Source organism: Gavia stellata, chromosome 2 (genome assembly GCF_030936135.1).
Source record: "Gavia stellata isolate bGavSte3 chromosome 2, bGavSte3.hap2, whole genome shotgun sequence".
NCBI classification, from domain to species: domain Eukaryota; kingdom Metazoa; phylum Chordata; class Aves; order Gaviiformes; family Gaviidae; genus Gavia; species Gavia stellata.
The window spans coordinates 1,567,424-1,586,527 of record NC_082595.1 but is presented as its reverse complement, the minus strand read 5'-3'; the positions used below and the strand labels follow the sequence as shown (position 1 = coordinate 1,586,527).

The following is a 19,104-nucleotide window of genomic DNA, read 5'->3' as shown; positions in this document are numbered from 1 at the left end:
TAACCTGTATGTAGAACTGTTTTTAGGACTACTGGTCATACTATTAATCCCACTGATTTACCATGTTCCATAATACAGAACTATTTTAGAATAAAACAGTAGTTTACTAGAATGAGATAAGTGTATTCTTTAAAAAAAACAAGATAAATAACCAAGAGTCTGTAACTGTAATGATTAATTAGGGGGAAATATGCTATTGTACATATTTTAACTAATCCCCTCCTCCCAAGTACAGTACTGTAACAGCTATCTAATCTCTAAAAACTGTTGAATGACTAATATCATAGCAAGCTGGCTAGGCTCTAGACTGTGGGTGAGGAAGAGAGCTTAATAACCTCGGTTAAAAGTTAGAACCCCTGTAGGCCAACTTCAGATTTATTTTCATGGAGTAAGAGCTTTCTATAAATCACAGCTCATCATTTGAAGGATAAGCTAATGGTCCCCTCATGAAGGTATACTTAGATACCTCAGTTCCAAAGGGAAATATATATTCTGGTGAGTGAATAGGAGGGATTCTCTGTTTTGGTCTCACACTGATTCACAGGGATAAAGTTAGGTGAAGTTTTATTTAAAATCAGTCTAAAGTTTGTAATTGTCTTGAATTCTGTGTAGCAAGCCTGGATTTAAGTTACCCTGTTCTCCCCTGATGGAGACACAGGAAGTAGGGAGTTTGTTTTGATTTCTACTACTGTAAAATTTCTGCATGCTGTGGTTCTCCTGTGAGATAGATGACTGTAGGATCTCTGTTTCCAGCTAATGAACTATATTTTTAGCAATTATAAATACATTTTTTCTTATTGCTGACACTGAGCTGTGTGAAGATCTCTGTTAAGGCAGGAAATGACCCTGTACAGTAAGGAAAGCGTCAAAATTACCAGTGTAATTACTCAGCAGAATTGTAGTCTCTGGAGCCTGCTACTGAGGTTTTTACAACTATTGTAACACAATGTTAGATATGAATGAACAGAGAAATTATTTTCAAAAAGTGGAGTGGGAAATTTGTGTTCATGTAAAAGTGTAGCTTCTTTAATATTTGATAACCACTACTTAGAAAACATACCTGTATTTTTTTGTTGGTCTATCATGGTTAATAATTCCTTCTTGAAGAAGGAAGTGGGAAGGAATCTACAATAGCATCCCTCTAGCTCAGAGATCTAAATTGAGACATGCCACCCCCATTTTTATTTTTTCAGATACGTTGTTCTTTTCCCTTATCCTTCCCTGCTTCCATCTCTGAAGAAACACTTCCCTCAGTAGAGGAAAACAGAAGCTTTTCATAGTGAGTGATAAATTTTACCAATTCCATTAGGGAATGGTAATCTGTAATTCTGAAATGCTAGTAGTTAGAAATCATTGAAGACAATGTATCTTACAAACATTTTCATTAATAATAAAGCTCTTATCTCAAAATCATGTCTTTAGAATAAGATATAAAACTGTTAGTCTAAGTGGTAGACTTACAGATTAATGATCATGTTTCTCAGTGTGAAACATCATTAATGAAATTTATCTACTGTTAGCACTACAGCAAGGACTTAAGCAGCTTACCAACACTGCCATTTCTTCTCATAGATAAAACCCATAAAACCCAACAAGTGTAGCATGTTTTTTTCCACATACAAATAAGATAACTTAATTGCCTACTATGTAAGCTGCTATAAAAGTTACTGACTTTCCTCTTTTAAAGTTTTATTTGTTCTCCTTTTTCCAGACCTACATCCTGTCTGGGTTTCAGCTTTATAAGGCAATACTTTCTGTAGTTTGATTTTTGTGGTGTCAAGTAGTCAGTGGCATGCAGCTGTGGTAGCTATTGGCCTAGTTATTTTCTACCGAGCATAGTTTTCAGCAGTTTTTCATCTTTGCAACAGCTGAACTTGGACTCCATCCATCATAAATTTAAAGCTAAACTTTTCCTAGAACAAACATTGAACACAAGTTATCTAGAGAAATCAAGCGTCAGTGTTGTCTTTTCACTGCTAGCCATGAAAACAATCTGCTAACTACAGCTATACACCAAAGAACAAGTACTTAAGAAGGAAAAGCTCACAAATTTTAAGACTTAATTAATTATGGAACTGTATTTTTTAAGTGTTTCACTTCATCTGTTTGTTTCAAAAAACCTGTTTCTATGCACATACAAAAAACTTAGACAGTGAGGGTACAAACTCAGGTTTATGTACTTATCACTGATGTAAGAGTCACACAAAAAGAACTTAGTTTGCTGGTGTCTTTGAAGCAGAGTCACATCAGAATTGGGATAACTGGGTTATACATACTCCTGATTCACCTGACTGGAAATGGAAACAGCAGGTTCATGGAGTAGTGACTGCAGATAGTCTTTTGCTCTGTAACCAACTGCAACCCTGGTGCAACGTGATGTTTACTTTGTATGGAGGTCTACGATGTATTTCAATGACAAAATAGGAGTTGAAGGGAAAAAGCAAGTATTAATCATGTTTTGATTTATCTGTTTCTCACTCTTACACACAAGTGTCACCTTCACCAAATGGACCTTAATCCATCCAAACACAAGATTTCGTATAGGTTGTTGGAGGGAGGGGTAGAAAGGGAGGAAAGCATAATTTTTATTCCATTGCTTCTTAGCTGGAAAAAACACTGACACAAAGATGCAAGCTGTGCTACTGTTCCACTTTGAAATCTATCTTCCAAGCTGCTTCAAACTAAGCTCGGATAGGACAGCTTGACAGCCAGAGGCACATCCTGACACCTTTCAGTAACAAGCAAACATCAGAGCTGCACTTAAATTTGTTCTGGAACTAGCACTATTATCAGCCCATGCTGCTGAAATGAGTTTCCCTTCTCACCATTTAATTCCTATGAGATCAGTTCTATAAGCAAGGATTTCACCTTACAGGAACAGCAGCTCGGGTTGTAAAGGAACAAAAACAACTGCTACACAAATCCAATGTCTTTTGAAAATATTTTATGTTAAAAATACAGAAAAATATTTCTTGTTCAAAGAGGAAAAATATACTGCATGGCGACACTGATCTAGGTATGTTCGGAAGGTGTCTGTGGCTCCACAACCAGTCACTGGAGTGATGACCCAATTTGGCAGCTAATGGTTCTTTTTCAACTTCTCAATCATTTATCAAAGCCAGAATCATACTGTGACAAAACAGAAAACATGATACCAGTGGATTACTGAAGCATGTGCAAGCAGGAACAGCTATTGCTTTCATGAGAGCACTGCACCTGATTCCGAAACAGAAAGTCAAGGCAACTATGCTATGCTGGGCTTTGCTTACGAAGACAAGGACTGCAGAAGCAATACTGCAGTAGAAGAACAGTAGTTCTTCCATCTTGTAGTAAGTGGCCCCATCACAGAACTCATCTGCTTGTAACGTAGCCAGGTCAACTTTATTTTCTAAAACAGAACTTGTAAAATAAACTTGGTCCTCAAGATGATTTCCATTCTAAATAGGCCACTTATTCTAGGTGCTGAAATCATGTAACTCTTAATATTGTACTTATAGTGGGTTTGAGATTAAGGAATAGTCTGAGTTTCCAAACAATGTTTGATCAGAAAGAATAAAGGGATATAATGAGCCTGGAGATAGCTGTCAAAATACATTATTGAGGCTTAGCAGGTTCAAAAAGATAAGACACTTACGAATACCAGCAAGTACACTAGCAGAATAGAAGAGATAAAAATAGCTGGCAGACAATTCCTTTGTTCCTTGGGAGCAATTTCTGAAACTAACCTGTAAAGGTACATGAAGAAACAGAGCAGATGAAAGCCGAGTTTAATCATTGCTTCCTTCATGTGTGATTTCAGTTGTCCTCGGTTATGGATCTCTGTGGGATCAAATACCCCCATGTTTCCACTTGGCACCATAATGTACCTGAAGGTTTAAGAGAAAAAAACAACAGAAGCATAGTCATCAAAAGGTGAGGGAGGCTCACAGGAAAAGGAGGAGGAAAGCTTGCACAGAAGGGACTTGCATCTAAAGAGGTGTTTCACAATTCAACATAAGGGAGCTCTTTTTTAATTCTATTTCAGTTTCAGGATATTGCGTGTATCTCTGCCACTACAACCCACAAAGAAAGAATAAGAGGACAAGAAGTGCTAAAAGCATCAGAGCAGCTTCTCATGTATAAATGGAAGAGTTTCCAGGTAATAGCCTATTCCAGTTCATTTTAATTGCTGTTCATGGTTACTTGGTGTTATGAAGGAAACATCCACCCACAATGAAAAGATGGCATAGCTGAAAGGGACCGGAAAATAATTTATTTAGCTAAGAATTAGAGATTTATTTACAAAAAAACGCCACATAGATAGTCAGTGGTCAAAATGAGAAAGCATAAGACAAGATAAAGGATCTGTGTATTTTTCCTGCCTTTGTCACAACCACCCTGCGTTATTTCAGCAGAGATGCTGAGGCTGACAGGATGAGATATTGGGCAGAACTGAAGAAGTTAAAGTACTGCTATCCAAACCCACATAAGAACAAACGTCGAGTGAAACAAAGCAAAATGTAGGCAAATGAAGAATAAACCCAGCAAAACAAATGTTTATGTCCTGTGCAGATTCAACAAGCAGCATGTTCTTTTGTCATAAGCATTTCTCAAGAGAGCAAATGCAAGCACATGAAGTTCTCACTCCAGCTGAGCTCAGTCTAGAACAGTAGTATTATTATTTCACTTAAATGTCATACAGGCTCTACCTTCCTGGAATAATACTCTTTCTACACAGGAATTTAAATCCTGGTCTTACACCTAGAGAAAAAGCAAGGTCTCAGAACAGAATACTTTTTGATTTTCTTTATATACTGGAAGAATGGCACCACTTGTACTCCAAAAGGCACTCCCCCACCTCTTACAACATTCATTTCAATAATAGGAGGGGAAGAAAGGGAACAAGAAACAAGGATGTTTTCTAGCAGCAGCAGGAGACCAAAAAAAAAACCTTAAAAAAAGTTAAGACCACAGTCTTAACTTTTTTTTTTCTTTAAGACTTCTTTTTTTTTTCTTTAAGACCACAGTCTTTCTTTCACAGAGGCATTAAAAGCACTGCAGCATATTTGACTAATAACAAAGACAATTATGTCCCATTAAAAATAGTTCATGTGAAATGATTACAGTTTGAAAGTCTCTTCTAAATTTGAACTTTTAAGCAATTTGTCTATTTTATCATAACACAAATTATTGTCCATTTACTGGAAAATTATTCTAATAAAATGCATTACAAGGAAGAACACAAGTTCCCTGTACCAATTTACCCTAGAAAGAGAGTGCATAGTTTTTCTTATATCTCTAGGATTTAATAATTTTGCTTTTTAAGAAGAACAGTAACACTCACATGATGCAACTTAAAGCTTGCAGACCTTGGGAGGTAGTTTTTCCAAGAGGTCCACAAGCTAGTACAGCTTATATATCTAAGGAACTGTAGTCATGGATGTGACAATGCTACATGCTGACAAACACAACTTAAGCCAGTTGTCATACTCTAAACAGCAAAAAACTGCTGCAGTAAACCCCACAGAACAAGAAAACTGTCAGCTTTAATGACTATACACATTAGTGCCTCCAGCTGCTGCCACAGCAACAGGACATTTCTCTCTAGGTTACACAATTTTATAAGGGATATGGAAGTCCTGGTCAGAATTGTCACTGTATTTTGAAGACTTTTTTTTTTTTTTTAACTCCTTCAGTTTGAAGAGGGGTATCATCTTAAAAACAGGAGAAGAATCACGTTATTTTGACCTATTGTCTCAAGCAGGTCTATATAACAAAGAAGAAAGGGAAGTGTTCAACTTTTTTTTTTTTTTAAGAGTTGCTTTCTTTTTGTCTAGTCACATTAAACATTTCCTTTGTAATTTTTGCTTCTTTTACATAGTAGCAGGTCTAAGAAATATTTAATAACTAAAAATTATCTATTTTGAAAAAGGATTCAATTTCAAATAAGCTGCTTCAATATCTAGATTTAAAACAAGGAGAATGCAAGACAAAACTATGTCTCACTGGAGATTGTATACAACACTACAAAATTCAGCAAAAAATAGACCAAATTAAAGGAGCATCTGAGTACGCTGAACAAGAAGGGCCAGTAACATGTTACAATAAACATACTGCAACTTTGAAAGTCTCCCCGATGCTGTTTTTGACCAATTTATCCTCCCCAGGATCTGTTTCTGATGCTCCTTTCACACAAAACCTCTCTAGTCTCACTGAAATCATTGAGACAATTAGTAAATTAAGCTAGTACTGCCTGTAACTGTACCATTTACTCACCAAGATTAAGTAGGTGTTGAAAGAAAGAGAGCAAAGGGATTATTATCGCACCTTTCTATTATCGCTTAGATATACTACAAAGCACAAACTTCTTCAATCTCAACACAATTATTTTGATTTCTGTACTCATCTTGAAGTAGAGTAATAATCTTAAACCTTTCTGAATTCATCTGCAGCAATATTTACTCCAGAAATCGGTTCTTAAAATACCATAAAGAAGATTCAAACGCATTCAGCTGATGCTGGAAGTTTGGAGCTCATGATAATGGGTTCACACTTCATCTGTTCTCACTTAATCCTAGTTTACTAATTGACACCTTCTTCTCTCTTCAGTGTATTCAAACTATTTTACAGTCCCCCATTTTTCTGACTACCATACCATTTGTCCACTGAACATCGGGTCAAATGTGAGTTCTATCCCAAATCATCAGATTTCCTTTATAATGCTAAACAACACGCTTGCTTTTGCAGACCTCTAACTCCTTCACTATAAATGGGATAGTCCAGGATAGCCTGGGTGAAACTCCTCAATCCTCAGAAAGAAGGCGGGATTAGCAATACAGGCTTAACATTTTGACTTCTTGTGGCAGGACAGGCAAAGTATCATATTGCCATATTCATTTATTGCCTACACTGCACACCTAAAATTGAGGAAACAATCCTGGATTTTAGGATATTCAGAATGTCTACCCCATGTATGACAAATATAAAATGCGAGCTGTCAATTCAAAACAGCAGTCAAAGCTTACTGCCTGAAGTGTGGAAATAGAAATAATTATATCTTTTAGAATTCTCTCTGACCAGGTTTGGAAGGAAGAGCAAGTGGCTACTTTAAACATTAACATAAGTAAGCAAAAGAAAGCAGCAAAGGGGTAACCAGTACAAGAAATCTTCAAAGAAAATGCATTCTCTCTAGTCTCTCTGTAGAAACAGTCTAGCGTAAATGAAATGCCAAATGCAAACTCCACACTTGCCAGCAGATACCAAAGGGAATACTGGTCATTTTGTGCAACAGTGTTAAATACAGTCCTCCATATGGGTAGCCAAACAAAACTATCCCTACGTGCGAGCATTTAGGCAACATTTGTTTATTAAGCATACAAGTTATATTGTCTCATGTTACACCAGCTTAGAAACATTTAAAGGCTTTGCTGGCAGTTTTGTAGAAAACAGGGGTGATGATAACTGCATGGTTATTTTGCCCAAGAACAACAAGGTTATCAGTAAAGGGATCCTCAACTTCTTTTTAATGAGAGCTATGAAACTTCTTGTTTAACTTTACCAACAACTCTGCCCATCCCTGCAAACAGTTAGCCCTAGCAGGTTCAGACAAACAAGAATTACAGCCAACTTTTCATACCTATCTCTTAAATTTTCGGACTTCCTGTAGTACAGTGATTAGAAATAATCTGTGACAAATCCACATCCAGTTTTCATTAGCATAACACCTGTAAAGGTTCAATTCTCTGCTCATCAAACGATACAAAATAAAAAGAACATTTTTGAACTGACCGTCCCAATGTTGCCACACAGAAACCCCTACTGATAAGTAAACCATTTCAAAGTGTTGGACGGCCCAGTACACAAAGACCAGTAACATTAACAGTTGTCATAAAAGGGAAAGTCTGCAAAGCTTTCCAAATACAAAGAGGCAAGATGGAGGACCAAAAACAATGCAAATGAGGGGGAAAGACAAGACAGTATATGAAGGATGATGCGGGGGATAACACCACAGCCCGATGGTTTTACAACCATCAGCCGTGCTGACCTAAGTACTTTTATGCTGATATCACTATCAGGCACGTAGGCACAGGATGAAAAACATTAACAACTATGTTTGCAGTACTACTTCATAATCCCAATTAACATGCTATCATTTCCTACAAACCTGGGAATGATTCACAAATCAAGATTCCCAGGCACTAGAGTGAACGCAAGGAAAGACCAAAAGCTTCATATCCTTTACACTCTTGGGTTTCTTGTAATTTTGTAATTGCAAGGAAATGAGAGTTTTATGTTACATAGATCCATGAAGACTGTTAGCAGCCCAGGAACACAACTGAAACATCTCATCAAGACATATTTATCTTCGTACTACACTTAAAGCTAAACTAGTAACAGTGGGGAAGAAAAAAAAAAACCACAGAAATCACACAAAAGCCTTTGCACTTACCTATATATATTCCACGTTGCTACTGGCAAATTAAGGAGAAAGATGAACCAGTGCAATGAAATAAGCATTAACACAGTTACAACAGCATGGCCAATCACCTCAGGGACCACCCACTATAAAAAGGGAAGAAAAGAAAAAAAGTTATATGCACAAATGTAAATTACTTTCTGAAAAGGAGATCTACATGGAGTTATCATCTGATTCTAATAATATCAAACTCGGACAGAAAATTCATGGAAGAAGAAAATCCATGTGATTTCATCACAATATGGGGAAATTAATACCTTCAGACAGATTCCACGTAAGCCAGAAATCAGGCCCTAAGATACTATAACAGAGGTACTTTATCTAAGTATTACAAAAATTTTTAGAGAGAAGTTGTGTTTGAACACAACTCTATTACACAAACATTTAAGAAAGCGAGTTAAGGAAGTATACAGTGCTCATTTGAAATCACTGCAGAGAACATTGGATTTAGGAATGAGAGAAGCAGATAATTAAAATCTGCACAGACACAGGACATACAAACACCCTCAGGCTTGGAACAGATAAGAACATTGATCAATATGAAAACTGGCATAGTTAAATTGGGTCAGCCCCTGGAAATAATACATTTTTCACTTGATAGTATCCTGTAGCATTCTCTCTTACATTAAGAATGAAAATACCTTTAAATCAAAGTGAACAACACTTGCAGGAAGGCCACATTGATTTAATGAATCAGTTTTAAGTTAAGTTAAAATGGTACTTTTCCTTATCATTTTAAAACTCTCTACTGTTCAAGAGAGTTTAGAAATTATGCAGAAGCATCAGAGAAAGTTGCTATAAAGATCCCAGAGTTCAATCATGAGTAGACATCCTTGGTGTGGCACACCTACAAGAATGAAAGCACAGAACTCAAGAGCTCTGCAAAGAGTTAAGTCTCAGTCCCAGGAGTTCAGAGCAGCAGCCCATCTCAGAGCACCAAGGGTCAGAAGAACAGCCTTTCATGACTGAATTTGCTGAAAGATGGGCATCCGAAAAAGACAAGCAGGCTGAAATAAAGGATACATGCAAAATATTGCCAATCGAGCCTCTTCAGATACACATTATACCCCTGTTATTTGTGATTCTAAGGTGAAGGATTGTTTTCTTAAACCACATGCAATGCAAAGAATAATAATTTACTTTATTGAGTTTTGAGCAGCATGATCTAGCATTAATGTAGTCACATTCCAGATCTGATAGTGTAATTATCTGAAGTCCAAGATAAGGAAAAATTGTATGATAACTCAGAATACACAAAGTCTTGTTCTACTGCTGATCTGCAAAAGGCATTCAATTAGTTACAACTCATTGCTACTTTAGGTAGGAAGTTAGGCCATATTTTATCATCAGGCCAAGTGATTTTACGATGTTTTTCCAACGGCAACTGTTGCACAAGTGCTAAAGTTCAGTTCAACGCTTAAAAAAAGATCGGGGAGGCAAGCTCAATATTTTTAGTATCAGAAGTATTACTACAACACTTGAAACCAGAACTTAAAAGGAAGAAAAAGTTAATGCACTTTTTAAACCGTCCTCACAATAAAGCCAAATAGCACGGTTTTAAGAAGTAGATGTACTTCTTTTATATTTACTGTAACATTGGATTAATTCATACTTTGCTAGGAAATAAGAAGGTAACATCATTATCAAATGAACTTTCAGCAATTGAAATATGAAGATTTCAGACAGGAAAGTCCTCTCAAAAAAGGCGTCGCATGCACATGTGCACATCATCACACCATGTCCTGTAAAGCTCATACTCCTTTTCTCCAAGAAAATGAAAAGGCACGAGATTTTTTTCTATCCCTAAAAGATAGGCATGGCCTTTTTATTTTTTAACAAATAGCCTATCCTTCTAGGATGAATTTCTTTCAAGCGCTTCCCTACTTTTTCCTGTTAGGAGAACTGGGTAGATCCTGAAATAGCACCAGGATTTGAAAGAGTATGAGAGCCCATTCTCTTTCATTCAGGAAAAAAAAGAAAAGAAAGCAAATCAGTGCTTTGACATTCTAACACCACCAGACAGCAAAAACTGCAGACAAGTTTGTAACAAAGAACATGGAAATGCCATTTGTCGAGGAACTCTCAGTCTCCCAGCTACGAGCTCACATCTAAAATAGAGTAAGGCATCCTTACAATTAAGATACTATCGTCCGGCCGTGATTTTTTTAGGCCTGGGTCGTTTCTGAGGGTGCGAAGCACTCTTCGGCGCCCCTTCCTCTACACCAACACCCAGCACATACTACTTCTGCCGAGGCACGATGTATTTCCCGCAGCAGCGGCCGCACAGGGCCCCGGCAGCCCGCAGCCACCCGAGCTCCAGCACTCGAAGGAGCGAACATATTTCGGGCACTGAATCACTCGCCGCCTCCCCGGCCGCGCCCCCCGCCACAGCTCCCGTGGGCTGCCGGCCCGGGCGCCCCCCGCCAGCGGCCATTACCCAGCACAGGCCCTCAGGCCCCGCCACCCTCCGCCCACCACCAGCCCGGCGGCTCCGGCCCCGCTCGCCCTCCCTCAGCGGGCCCACCTCGGTCCCGCGGGCGCGGCCCCCAACCCTACCGGCCCCGGGCACCCCCCCAGCCCCAGAGGAGAAGGATACGAAGTAGACGGAGAGGAAGATGAGGGCGCAGCAGTCAATCAGCGAGAAGATGAAGACCACCGACTCCATCCCGCCACGGCCACCGCCCTCCCGGCCGCCGTACGCCCCGCCCCCCCGCCCGGGCAGGGCCGCGCCGGGCCCCGCCCCTCACCGCCGCGCAGCATGCTGGGAAGTGGAGTCCCCGCGGCAGCCCGCGCCCGGGCCTCCTCCGGGGGTGGCGGCCGGCGGTGACCGCCGGGGCGTGTCGCCGCTCCTCGTGAGGGCGCCGCCGGGGATCTCGCGCAGCCCCGGCCGAGGGACGGGGGGGCGCCTATTTTGAAACGTAATACGCGGCCCGGCGGGTCAGAGGCGGGAGAAGGGAGCGCGCCCGCAGCGGTGCCTCTCCGCCGTCGCCGGGCCAGGCCGCTCTGCCGGTCCAGGCGCGCAGTTCGCGGGGGCCCTGCAGCGGCGCGGCTGAGGCGCCCCGGGCGCTGCCTGCGCACAATTCCCGCCCGGCCGCTGTCAGCCGCCCCGCGCAGGCGAAGCGCTAGGACAGCCCCTGGGCCCGCGGGGAGGGCCTCGGCCGCGGTGGGGCGCGGGGGGCGGCGAGCGGCGATGCGGAGCCGGCCGGGGCACTTCGTGGACCTGCGGCTGAAGCAGCGCGTTAAGCAGGTACCCGCCGCGGGCAGGCAGCGGCGGCTGGCCGGCGGCCCTCGTCCCCGCCGCGGGGGGGAGCCGGGGGGGGCTCCCCGTGGCCGGCGCGGCGGGTCTCGCGTTCCCCCTTCGCGCTGAAAGGGGCCTTGAGCACCCGGCCTGCTCAGGGGCGGGAGGGCCCGGCAGCGAGCGCCTAAACCCGGCCTCGCCTCTCGGGGCTTTAAACAGGCTTTAGAAAGACCTTTTTTTCTTTTCTTTTCGTTCGTTTTGTTTTGTTACTTTCTCCCCTTCTCTTCAGTACTTCTGATCCTGAAGCTGGCTGCTATTTCAAGTGTGAAATGCAGAGTCAAAAAAAAAAATACACCCTGAGTAGATATAGGCAGATTGGAAGGGTTTACATTTGGGAACATGTACATCGATCATATTAAATGAGTGAAGAAAAGGAAAAAATGTGTTTACTTCCATAGCACACATGTGAAGAGGGGGGAGAACAGTGATTCCTTCAGGTGGCACAGTGCTCTGTGTTACATTTTGTGACTCTTCATGCTGAATTCACCAATTAAACACCGTTTTTCTGTGTATAAGCGTACTCCACTTCTGATGCCTTAAAATGTGAGCAGCTGCTTGAGGGAGCTTGCTTATCTTCCTTTACAAGATCACAGTGACTATGTCTTGACTATTCTGAAATGAAAGAGCCAGCTGGATTTATGGTAGGCTTGATATGTTCTGCGGGTCAGTAGCTGCCCATGGGTGATGTGAAGTCTAACATAATTTAAAAAAAGAATTCTGTGTGTATTTTTAAGCAATTTGATTGTTTTAAAAAAAAGGTATTGATTTAAATGAGATTTTTAAATTCTCCTTGCTGTGACATTTGTGATACCATATCTGTTAGAGGGAGGTTCTCGATCTCCTTTTTCTTCTTTAAGAACGAGTCCACCATTACAGTGTTAAAACTCCTTCTCACTCCTGTTTGGAGAGTGGGGTAAGAAAGCAAATGGAGAAGAGTTGTACCTGAAATGTAGTACATTTTCTCACACTTTCATAATTTGTGATTTGAAAATGGGTTTTATTAGCTGCTGTCAAGATAAAAAAAAAAAAAAGGCTTGATACAGTTCACTTTCTTTTATACACTTTTCTGTAGTATTCTTTGAAACATCTTGCAAAGATGAAAGTTCTTATCATGACAGTATCCACACTAATTGATGTACAGTGTCTCATTTTTAAGGTAGATCTAAACCAAAAGGAGGTTAACTGAGAGAAACCAAGAAGTTTAGAAGGATTGGTAGTAAGACGGTGTGTGGGTTACAAAGTAATCTTGCTTAGTAAATGAAAGCAATGGATTTGCACCAGTAGAAGTCACTTAAGCACCAAAAAACAGTATGCTGCTTTTCCCTGGGAAAGGTAGCGAGCTAGTTAGCTGTGTCTTAATAAACAGTTCATTGAGAAATACCTCGTAGTGTGTTCTAAGGCAGTTCAAAGCTGTTTCTCATTTTCATTTTGACTTCTAAGAAGGGTGGAGTTTGAAATAGGTATATTTGAACTAGCTGTTCTGATGAAGTAATTGACAAAGATTTTATTTGCTACTTAAAATTCTTTCTTGCAGTATCTTGCAAGTAGTAAATGTGGCCAGTATGTTGACATTGGGATTTTAGCATCTGATTTGCAGAAAACGTACAGGTGAGCAAAGACTTATATTCTTGTATTCCAGATTGAAAATGTGGAATATATTATCTTGTTATTTTGCATTTGTGTATTTTTAATCACAATTTTTATTTTCTTTATGTTAACTTCATTACCCGTTGTTGAGGTTGATTGAAACGATAAGATCATTTCCACTCCAGTGTTTTCCTCTGTTGATACGTCTAGTAACTCATATTTTATTAATGCATTGGCATTGCAAAATCTAGTTGCAGTTTGTTTTTTGTGGGGTGTTTTGTTTTTTTTTTTTTTAATTAAACAGCTACAGATGCATTACAGCGTGTTGGTCCTTACCCCAGTGAGCTTAAAATATGACGGAAAATAACACTTTTCAGTGCAGGCAGATGGGGGAGATACAGGATTCAGTAAGACACTGAATCTTGCTCAGTTGCTCAGCAGGAGAGTCAGTCTTGCCTGATTATTTTTAGGCTGTTACGCTTTTCTGGGTGGGGAGCAAGGGTTTGTTTCAGCAGATCATTGGTGGGTGTGGGGGTTAACAAAGGTGGAAAGGTATATTCATTTGTGTTTGCATGTTCTATTTACTTGTGCCTTTTAAAGAAAGGGAACCAAAACCCATGCTTAGGATGCTTACAGGTCTTGGATTTTTCCTTTTTTTTCCTCTGTCAGCTATTGTATAAAAGCAAATAAATAAAATATACGCTCAGTAAGTGAAGGTAAAAGGTTGATGATTTTTGTTTGCATTTAAGGATGGTCATTGAATCAGATTTCCTCATAGTGACCATTATTAATTATCACAGTTATTCCTTTCTGGACTGCCCTTTCTAGACCATAGTCCTGTGTCCGTATGTTCTTCTTTGAAGTAAAATTTTAAAATCGGTAGTGTTGTGAAATAGAGTCCAGTGTGCTCATTTGTACATTTCTGCTTCTCTGTATCTATAGTTACAGATAACCTTGATAGTTTTTACTAAACAACCCTTTACAGACCAGTATAGTTTAGTGGTTTTGTTTCATCCCAGTGATTGAGCTATTTCAGGCTTAAGAAAAAGCGATCACGGTTTCACATAGTGGGTTTTTAATAAAAACTTATGTAGAAGCTTGGGTATCAACTTACAATGTATTTTTTCCACTGAGAATGGCAGTATGTTGAGGGGAAAAAGCAGCTGGTGTAACCTGTGTATTTTTTTTTTTTTTTTCAGTGCAGAATACGGACGAAGAAAAAGAAATGCTTTTAGAATACAAGTTGAAAAAGGTAGTTCTGTTAGTATTGTGTCCAAGATGCCAAATTCTTTGATTATGCTTTGGCTGTTTTCTTAACATGTTTGAACTTTTTCTGTCAGTGTTTGGAATAATCAGTAATGAAAAAGAACGTGAAGATTTAGCAGTTTTAGAAGCTGAACATGTGGCAAAAAGAGCAAGACAACAAGAGAAAAATGAGTAAGAAGAATTTTTACTGTTAGATTACTTTAATAATGCTGTTACTATTATAATTTCTTTAAAGCTTTCTGTCTTCATGTTATTAAATTTTGGTAGTTTTAAGGTTACAGATAGATCCTTGGTTTGCCTTAGGCTTGTCTTCATCAGAAGTTACCTGTAGTTAACAGAAGCACTTTTTTCACTGAAGAGAAGCAGGTACTAGAGCCAATCATGATTTCTCTGTTACGGGGAACATACAGCTCTGAATTAGTGGATATTCTTGGGGCTTTGATGGTAGTTTTCCACATAAGGCCCCAGTCCTTCTATGGTTCAGTTCCTTTGTTTGTTTTGTTCCTAATCTTTCTTGGGTGTGAGATATACTAGATAAATCTGAGAGATAAGACTACAAGACGGGCTATTCGGAATAAATCACCACTGGGTATGGATTGGAATTAAGATTTCCTGACTCCTAACCCTGTGCATAGTCTGATGGACCATTCTGGTTTCTCTAACCTGTGATAGATATTAAGGGTCTCATGGGAAATTAGGACATTGTTGTGAGAAGGACTAGTCTAGTTCAGCAGAGATTTGCTACTACTTCCCTTGGGCCAGCATTGGTGATTGTGTGATCTCTTGGTGAACTGAATCAGATTGATCCTACATCACTTTTTTTTTAAGACTGTCTTTCAGCTGGGTTGCCAAGTTGATGCAACTCATCACAGACTTGGAAAGGATGCATTTTTTAACTCTTCATAGTAATAAATTTAAAGCATGCTAGTCAGGAGTTTTTCTGCAGTCTTAGGCTATGTATCATGGTTGTGGGGAGCCACGTTGTGGAAATTGCATTTGTTTTGTTTTGTGGGTGTGTCATTTGCAGTTCTGCTCTGATACATTAATAGTTTTTGTCTTCCTTCCATGTAAAGGACTGCAGGAAGTGCCACAGATGGCTCTGATTATGATGATTATCCAGAAGATCTAGTAAGTTGTATTTTATTATGATTGTTTGTATTTGCATAACGCATGATTCTGTGTTGTGAAATTGCAATGCACTTGGAGAGTTTAAAAGTGGCGATGAAAACGAAGTATACTCAGAGTTGGCAATTCCAGCCGAGAGTCTATGGAGCTAAAAGGAGGCTATTTTTCTGAAGAAAAAAAGGAAGAACCTGTGGTGGGGAATCTACTTTTGAGGAAAGCACACCGGGGGCCTGAAGGACTTGGCTATCAAATGAATGAAATAATTGAAGGAACTGACATATCTGACTCTTACTAAAAGAGGTGACTGTCAATTATCAGGGGTCATTTCAGGATCAGTTGCAAAGGCTGCTGCCTCTTCAAACAGCACATGTAGTTTTATATGCAGTCATTTGATTTGCAGAGGAGTGGGTTGGAAGATGCATGACTACTTTCTCCAGCAGGGATAATGCTAAATGACGTTTATGAAATAGTTTTCATTGGTGTCTTAATAATCCAAGTTATAACCTGTGTATTTTCTTTTAAAATACATGAATCTGCAGTCTGCAAATCACATGAACAGTTCCCTGCTGAGCTTATACAAGAAGGGAAATCCTGATTCTGTTCCAACCACTCCAAAAAATGAATCAATGGAGACCACCCCTCCTGTGCGAACAGCGCCTCAAACAAGCACCCTCTCACCAGGAACAAGAGTTGAAACACGCATCTCTGAAGGTGGCTGGTTCATTGATAAAACTCCGTGTGGGAAAGACTTTTTCATTGACCTTTCTGAGGATGGAGAAGGGGATGAAAAGAAACTGATTTCTGAGGTATTGTGTTTTGCAAACCCAATGTGATTTAAGTAGCAAGTATGAATATAATTTCCTGTGTAATTTGACAGGCTTTTGAAGGGTGGTACTAAGACCAAAAGGACTGTCTGTCTTTCTGGATTTTTAAAATACATTATTTTTATTACAGACATGCATGCTGTGTTTAAAGATAGTGAACATGTTAAATAGAAAGGAAAGGTTGGCTTAAGCCTGGTGGAATACTTGGTTTTAGCTTGGTTTCTGAAGAAGGAAGGGCTTAGCCCATTGTTCTGCCGTGTCAGAAGTGATTTTTGAACCTTCTGGCCCATTGCAAGCATGTTTGTATGGGAGGTAAAAATTCACAAAATTATGAATTTCCTCCACATTTTTTGAGGAAAATGTAGTGCTCAGTGTTGGGGGGAGACCCAGATTAGTGTCCACACTGAGAGAAAGATAAGTGGAACTTAACTGTTATTTATGCCATTTGCCAGTGACCAGCCTAACTAGTCAGGAAGCATGTGGCTTGCTGTAGCCATAGCATGTGCTCTCCTTTAGCCAGTGGTTAAGTCTCAGTGAGCCTGAGACTAAGCTGAAGTATTTTGGATGGACAAGAGTTGGGGAAGTTGAAAGGAAAATTGCACTGATTTATAAAGCAGTTAGAACTACGCCCTACTCCCCATCCAGACATATTGTCCGCTTTGCGATCCCCTCCTTCCCCCCCCCAATTTTTTTTTCTTATTTAGAAAAAAACCCCAACTTTGTTTAGCTATTGAAAGCTTTCCATTCATGTATGGGTGATAACATTTATGTTGTTTGGCTGACCAGACATTTTGGCAGGATGCTTTTTTCTTATGTGAAGGAGGAATTGCATTTACATCTACCTTTCTAATTACACAAAATGCTTACTGAATAGGCAGATTTGACAAATCATCCCTTTATCCTAGTAGTACTGCATCCTCTTCTATAGAGAAATTGAATAAAAGGGAGATCTTCAAATTGTAAAATGTTTGCAATACTGTATTCTAAAAAAAAAACCAACCCAGAAAAAACAACTTTCATCATTGAACCTCTTTTTTATTTCTTTTCTCCTGTATTAGTCCTTTTCTTACACGCAATTAACTTGTGTCAGCACTGAATAATATTTTCTTACAGCCACTCGTGACTTATTAGGAATAAAAATTGTTTCCATTGGAATAAATACATTCATACAGTTTTATTCATCCCTGAAGTGGATTGCCCTGTGGTATGCAAATAACTGCTGTCTGATTTTGGTTAGTGGTTTTGGGGGGAGTTTGTTTGGCATTTTTTTGCTTACAAGTATGTACTCTTAGCAAAAAAAGTGACTGGTGTAATTAACCCTTTAAAAAAAGGGCAACTCGTAAGTAAAAAAAGGGTTTTCTACAAAAAGAAGGGGTTAAATTTCTGCTTTGCTTGTCTTTATTCATATAATATGTGTAAGTTAATCATCATAGACACTTACACATTTTGTTCTTTTAAGTATTTGCAGAAATTCACTGACTTGGAAGGTTTTGTATATATAATTCTGGTTTTATGCCCTAGAAATCAACAGAATTTTCTGTCTTGGAGAGTGAAAAAAAGAAGACAAAGGGTAAGAGAGCAAAAAGAAAAAAAGAAGAATTTCCAGATGTAGATGGAGAAATTGATTCCATCTTACTTAAAGAGAAAGGTGAGAAGTTATTTTTGGCATGCTGCTCCAAAGAAAGAGATGGTATTTGACTGTGGAATCCATTACCAGAGAAGTATTTTCTGAGGTGCAGAGAAGTGACCTTGAGCATTTTATTAAAAAATTTAGCCTTAATGTTGTACTAAAAAAATATTCCAGTCCTGCGTCTACTACCAAAACCCAATACTACTCTGTGTATTTAGCTAATTGTTTAGGCTGAGTACTTTCTTGTTCGGTGTTAGCAACTATTATTACGCCATGTCTAAATTAGCATGACCTTTCCTTCTTAACAGTTAGAAGTAAGGGACCAGAACTTTACCACCCTTCAGTGAAGTTTGAGGATATAGGAGGCAATGATGAAACTTTAAAGGTTAGTTAAAATTTTCTTTGTGGGATACAGAATGCACTGAATAAAATGTCGCATGAAAAATGACAAGATATCTGGCATAATTCATCTGCATGGCACTGAGAATAGCTGCTTATACCAACAGCAACAATGTTTTGGGTTTTTTTTCCTTTGATTAATCTTTCTGAAAGCAGTTACTGAAATTACATTAATAAACAGAACTTGCTTTATTTTGGCCTGTGTATAATATTAGCAATCTATAACACTAATTTCTCCAATTTAAGTGGAGGTGTCTCTTGTTCTTAACAGGAAATATGCAAGATGCTCATTCATGTCCGTCATCCTGAAGTCTATAACCACTTAGGTGTAGTTCCACCTCGCGGTTTTCTTTTACACGGTCCACCAGGATGTGGAAAGACACTACTTGCACAGGCAATTGCTGGGGTGAGATAGCTTTAAAATTACAGTTTCTTCTTTTTCTGAATTATATTTAGAGAGAAAAAAAAATAATCCTCCTTCATGGTAGACTAGATCTTTTCCTCGTTTTTAATCTCTTTT

General features: G+C 39.3%; 2 protein-coding genes across 3 annotated transcripts in view; one reads left to right on the top strand and one right to left on the bottom strand.

The window, feature by feature from the left end:
• Positions 1-2,935: 2,935 nt before the first annotated feature.
• On the bottom strand, positions 2,936-11,120 carry CNIH4 (cornichon family AMPA receptor auxiliary protein 4). Its single transcript, XM_059835623.1, has 5 exons — positions 11,052-11,120; positions 9,596-9,664; positions 8,429-8,541; positions 3,726-3,866; positions 2,936-3,129 (listed from the first exon to the last, which is right to left on the bottom strand). The coding sequence occupies exons 1-5, from the start codon at positions 11,118-11,120 to the stop codon at positions 3,102-3,104; spliced, it is 420 nt and encodes a 139-aa protein (XP_059691606.1). The 3' UTR covers positions 2,936-3,101.
• A 525-nt stretch (positions 11,121-11,645) lies between these two features.
• NVL (nuclear VCP like) overlaps positions 11,646-19,104 on the top strand; it is a 44,621-nt gene continuing 37,162 nt past the window's right edge. For both annotated transcript variants that reach the window (XM_059832547.1, XM_059832541.1), the window contains exons 1-9: positions 11,646-11,702; positions 13,288-13,361; positions 14,540-14,592; positions 14,681-14,777; positions 15,680-15,734; positions 16,271-16,537; positions 18,077-18,203; positions 18,494-18,570; positions 18,856-18,990. In XM_059832547.1, the coding sequence (XP_059688530.1) occupies positions 11,646-11,702; positions 13,288-13,361; positions 14,540-14,592; positions 14,681-14,777; positions 15,680-15,734; positions 16,271-16,537; positions 18,077-18,203; positions 18,494-18,570; positions 18,856-18,990 (942 nt within the window). The remainder of the gene's footprint in view (positions 11,703-13,287; positions 13,362-14,539; positions 14,593-14,680; positions 14,778-15,679; positions 15,735-16,270; positions 16,538-18,076; positions 18,204-18,493; positions 18,571-18,855; positions 18,991-19,104) is intronic.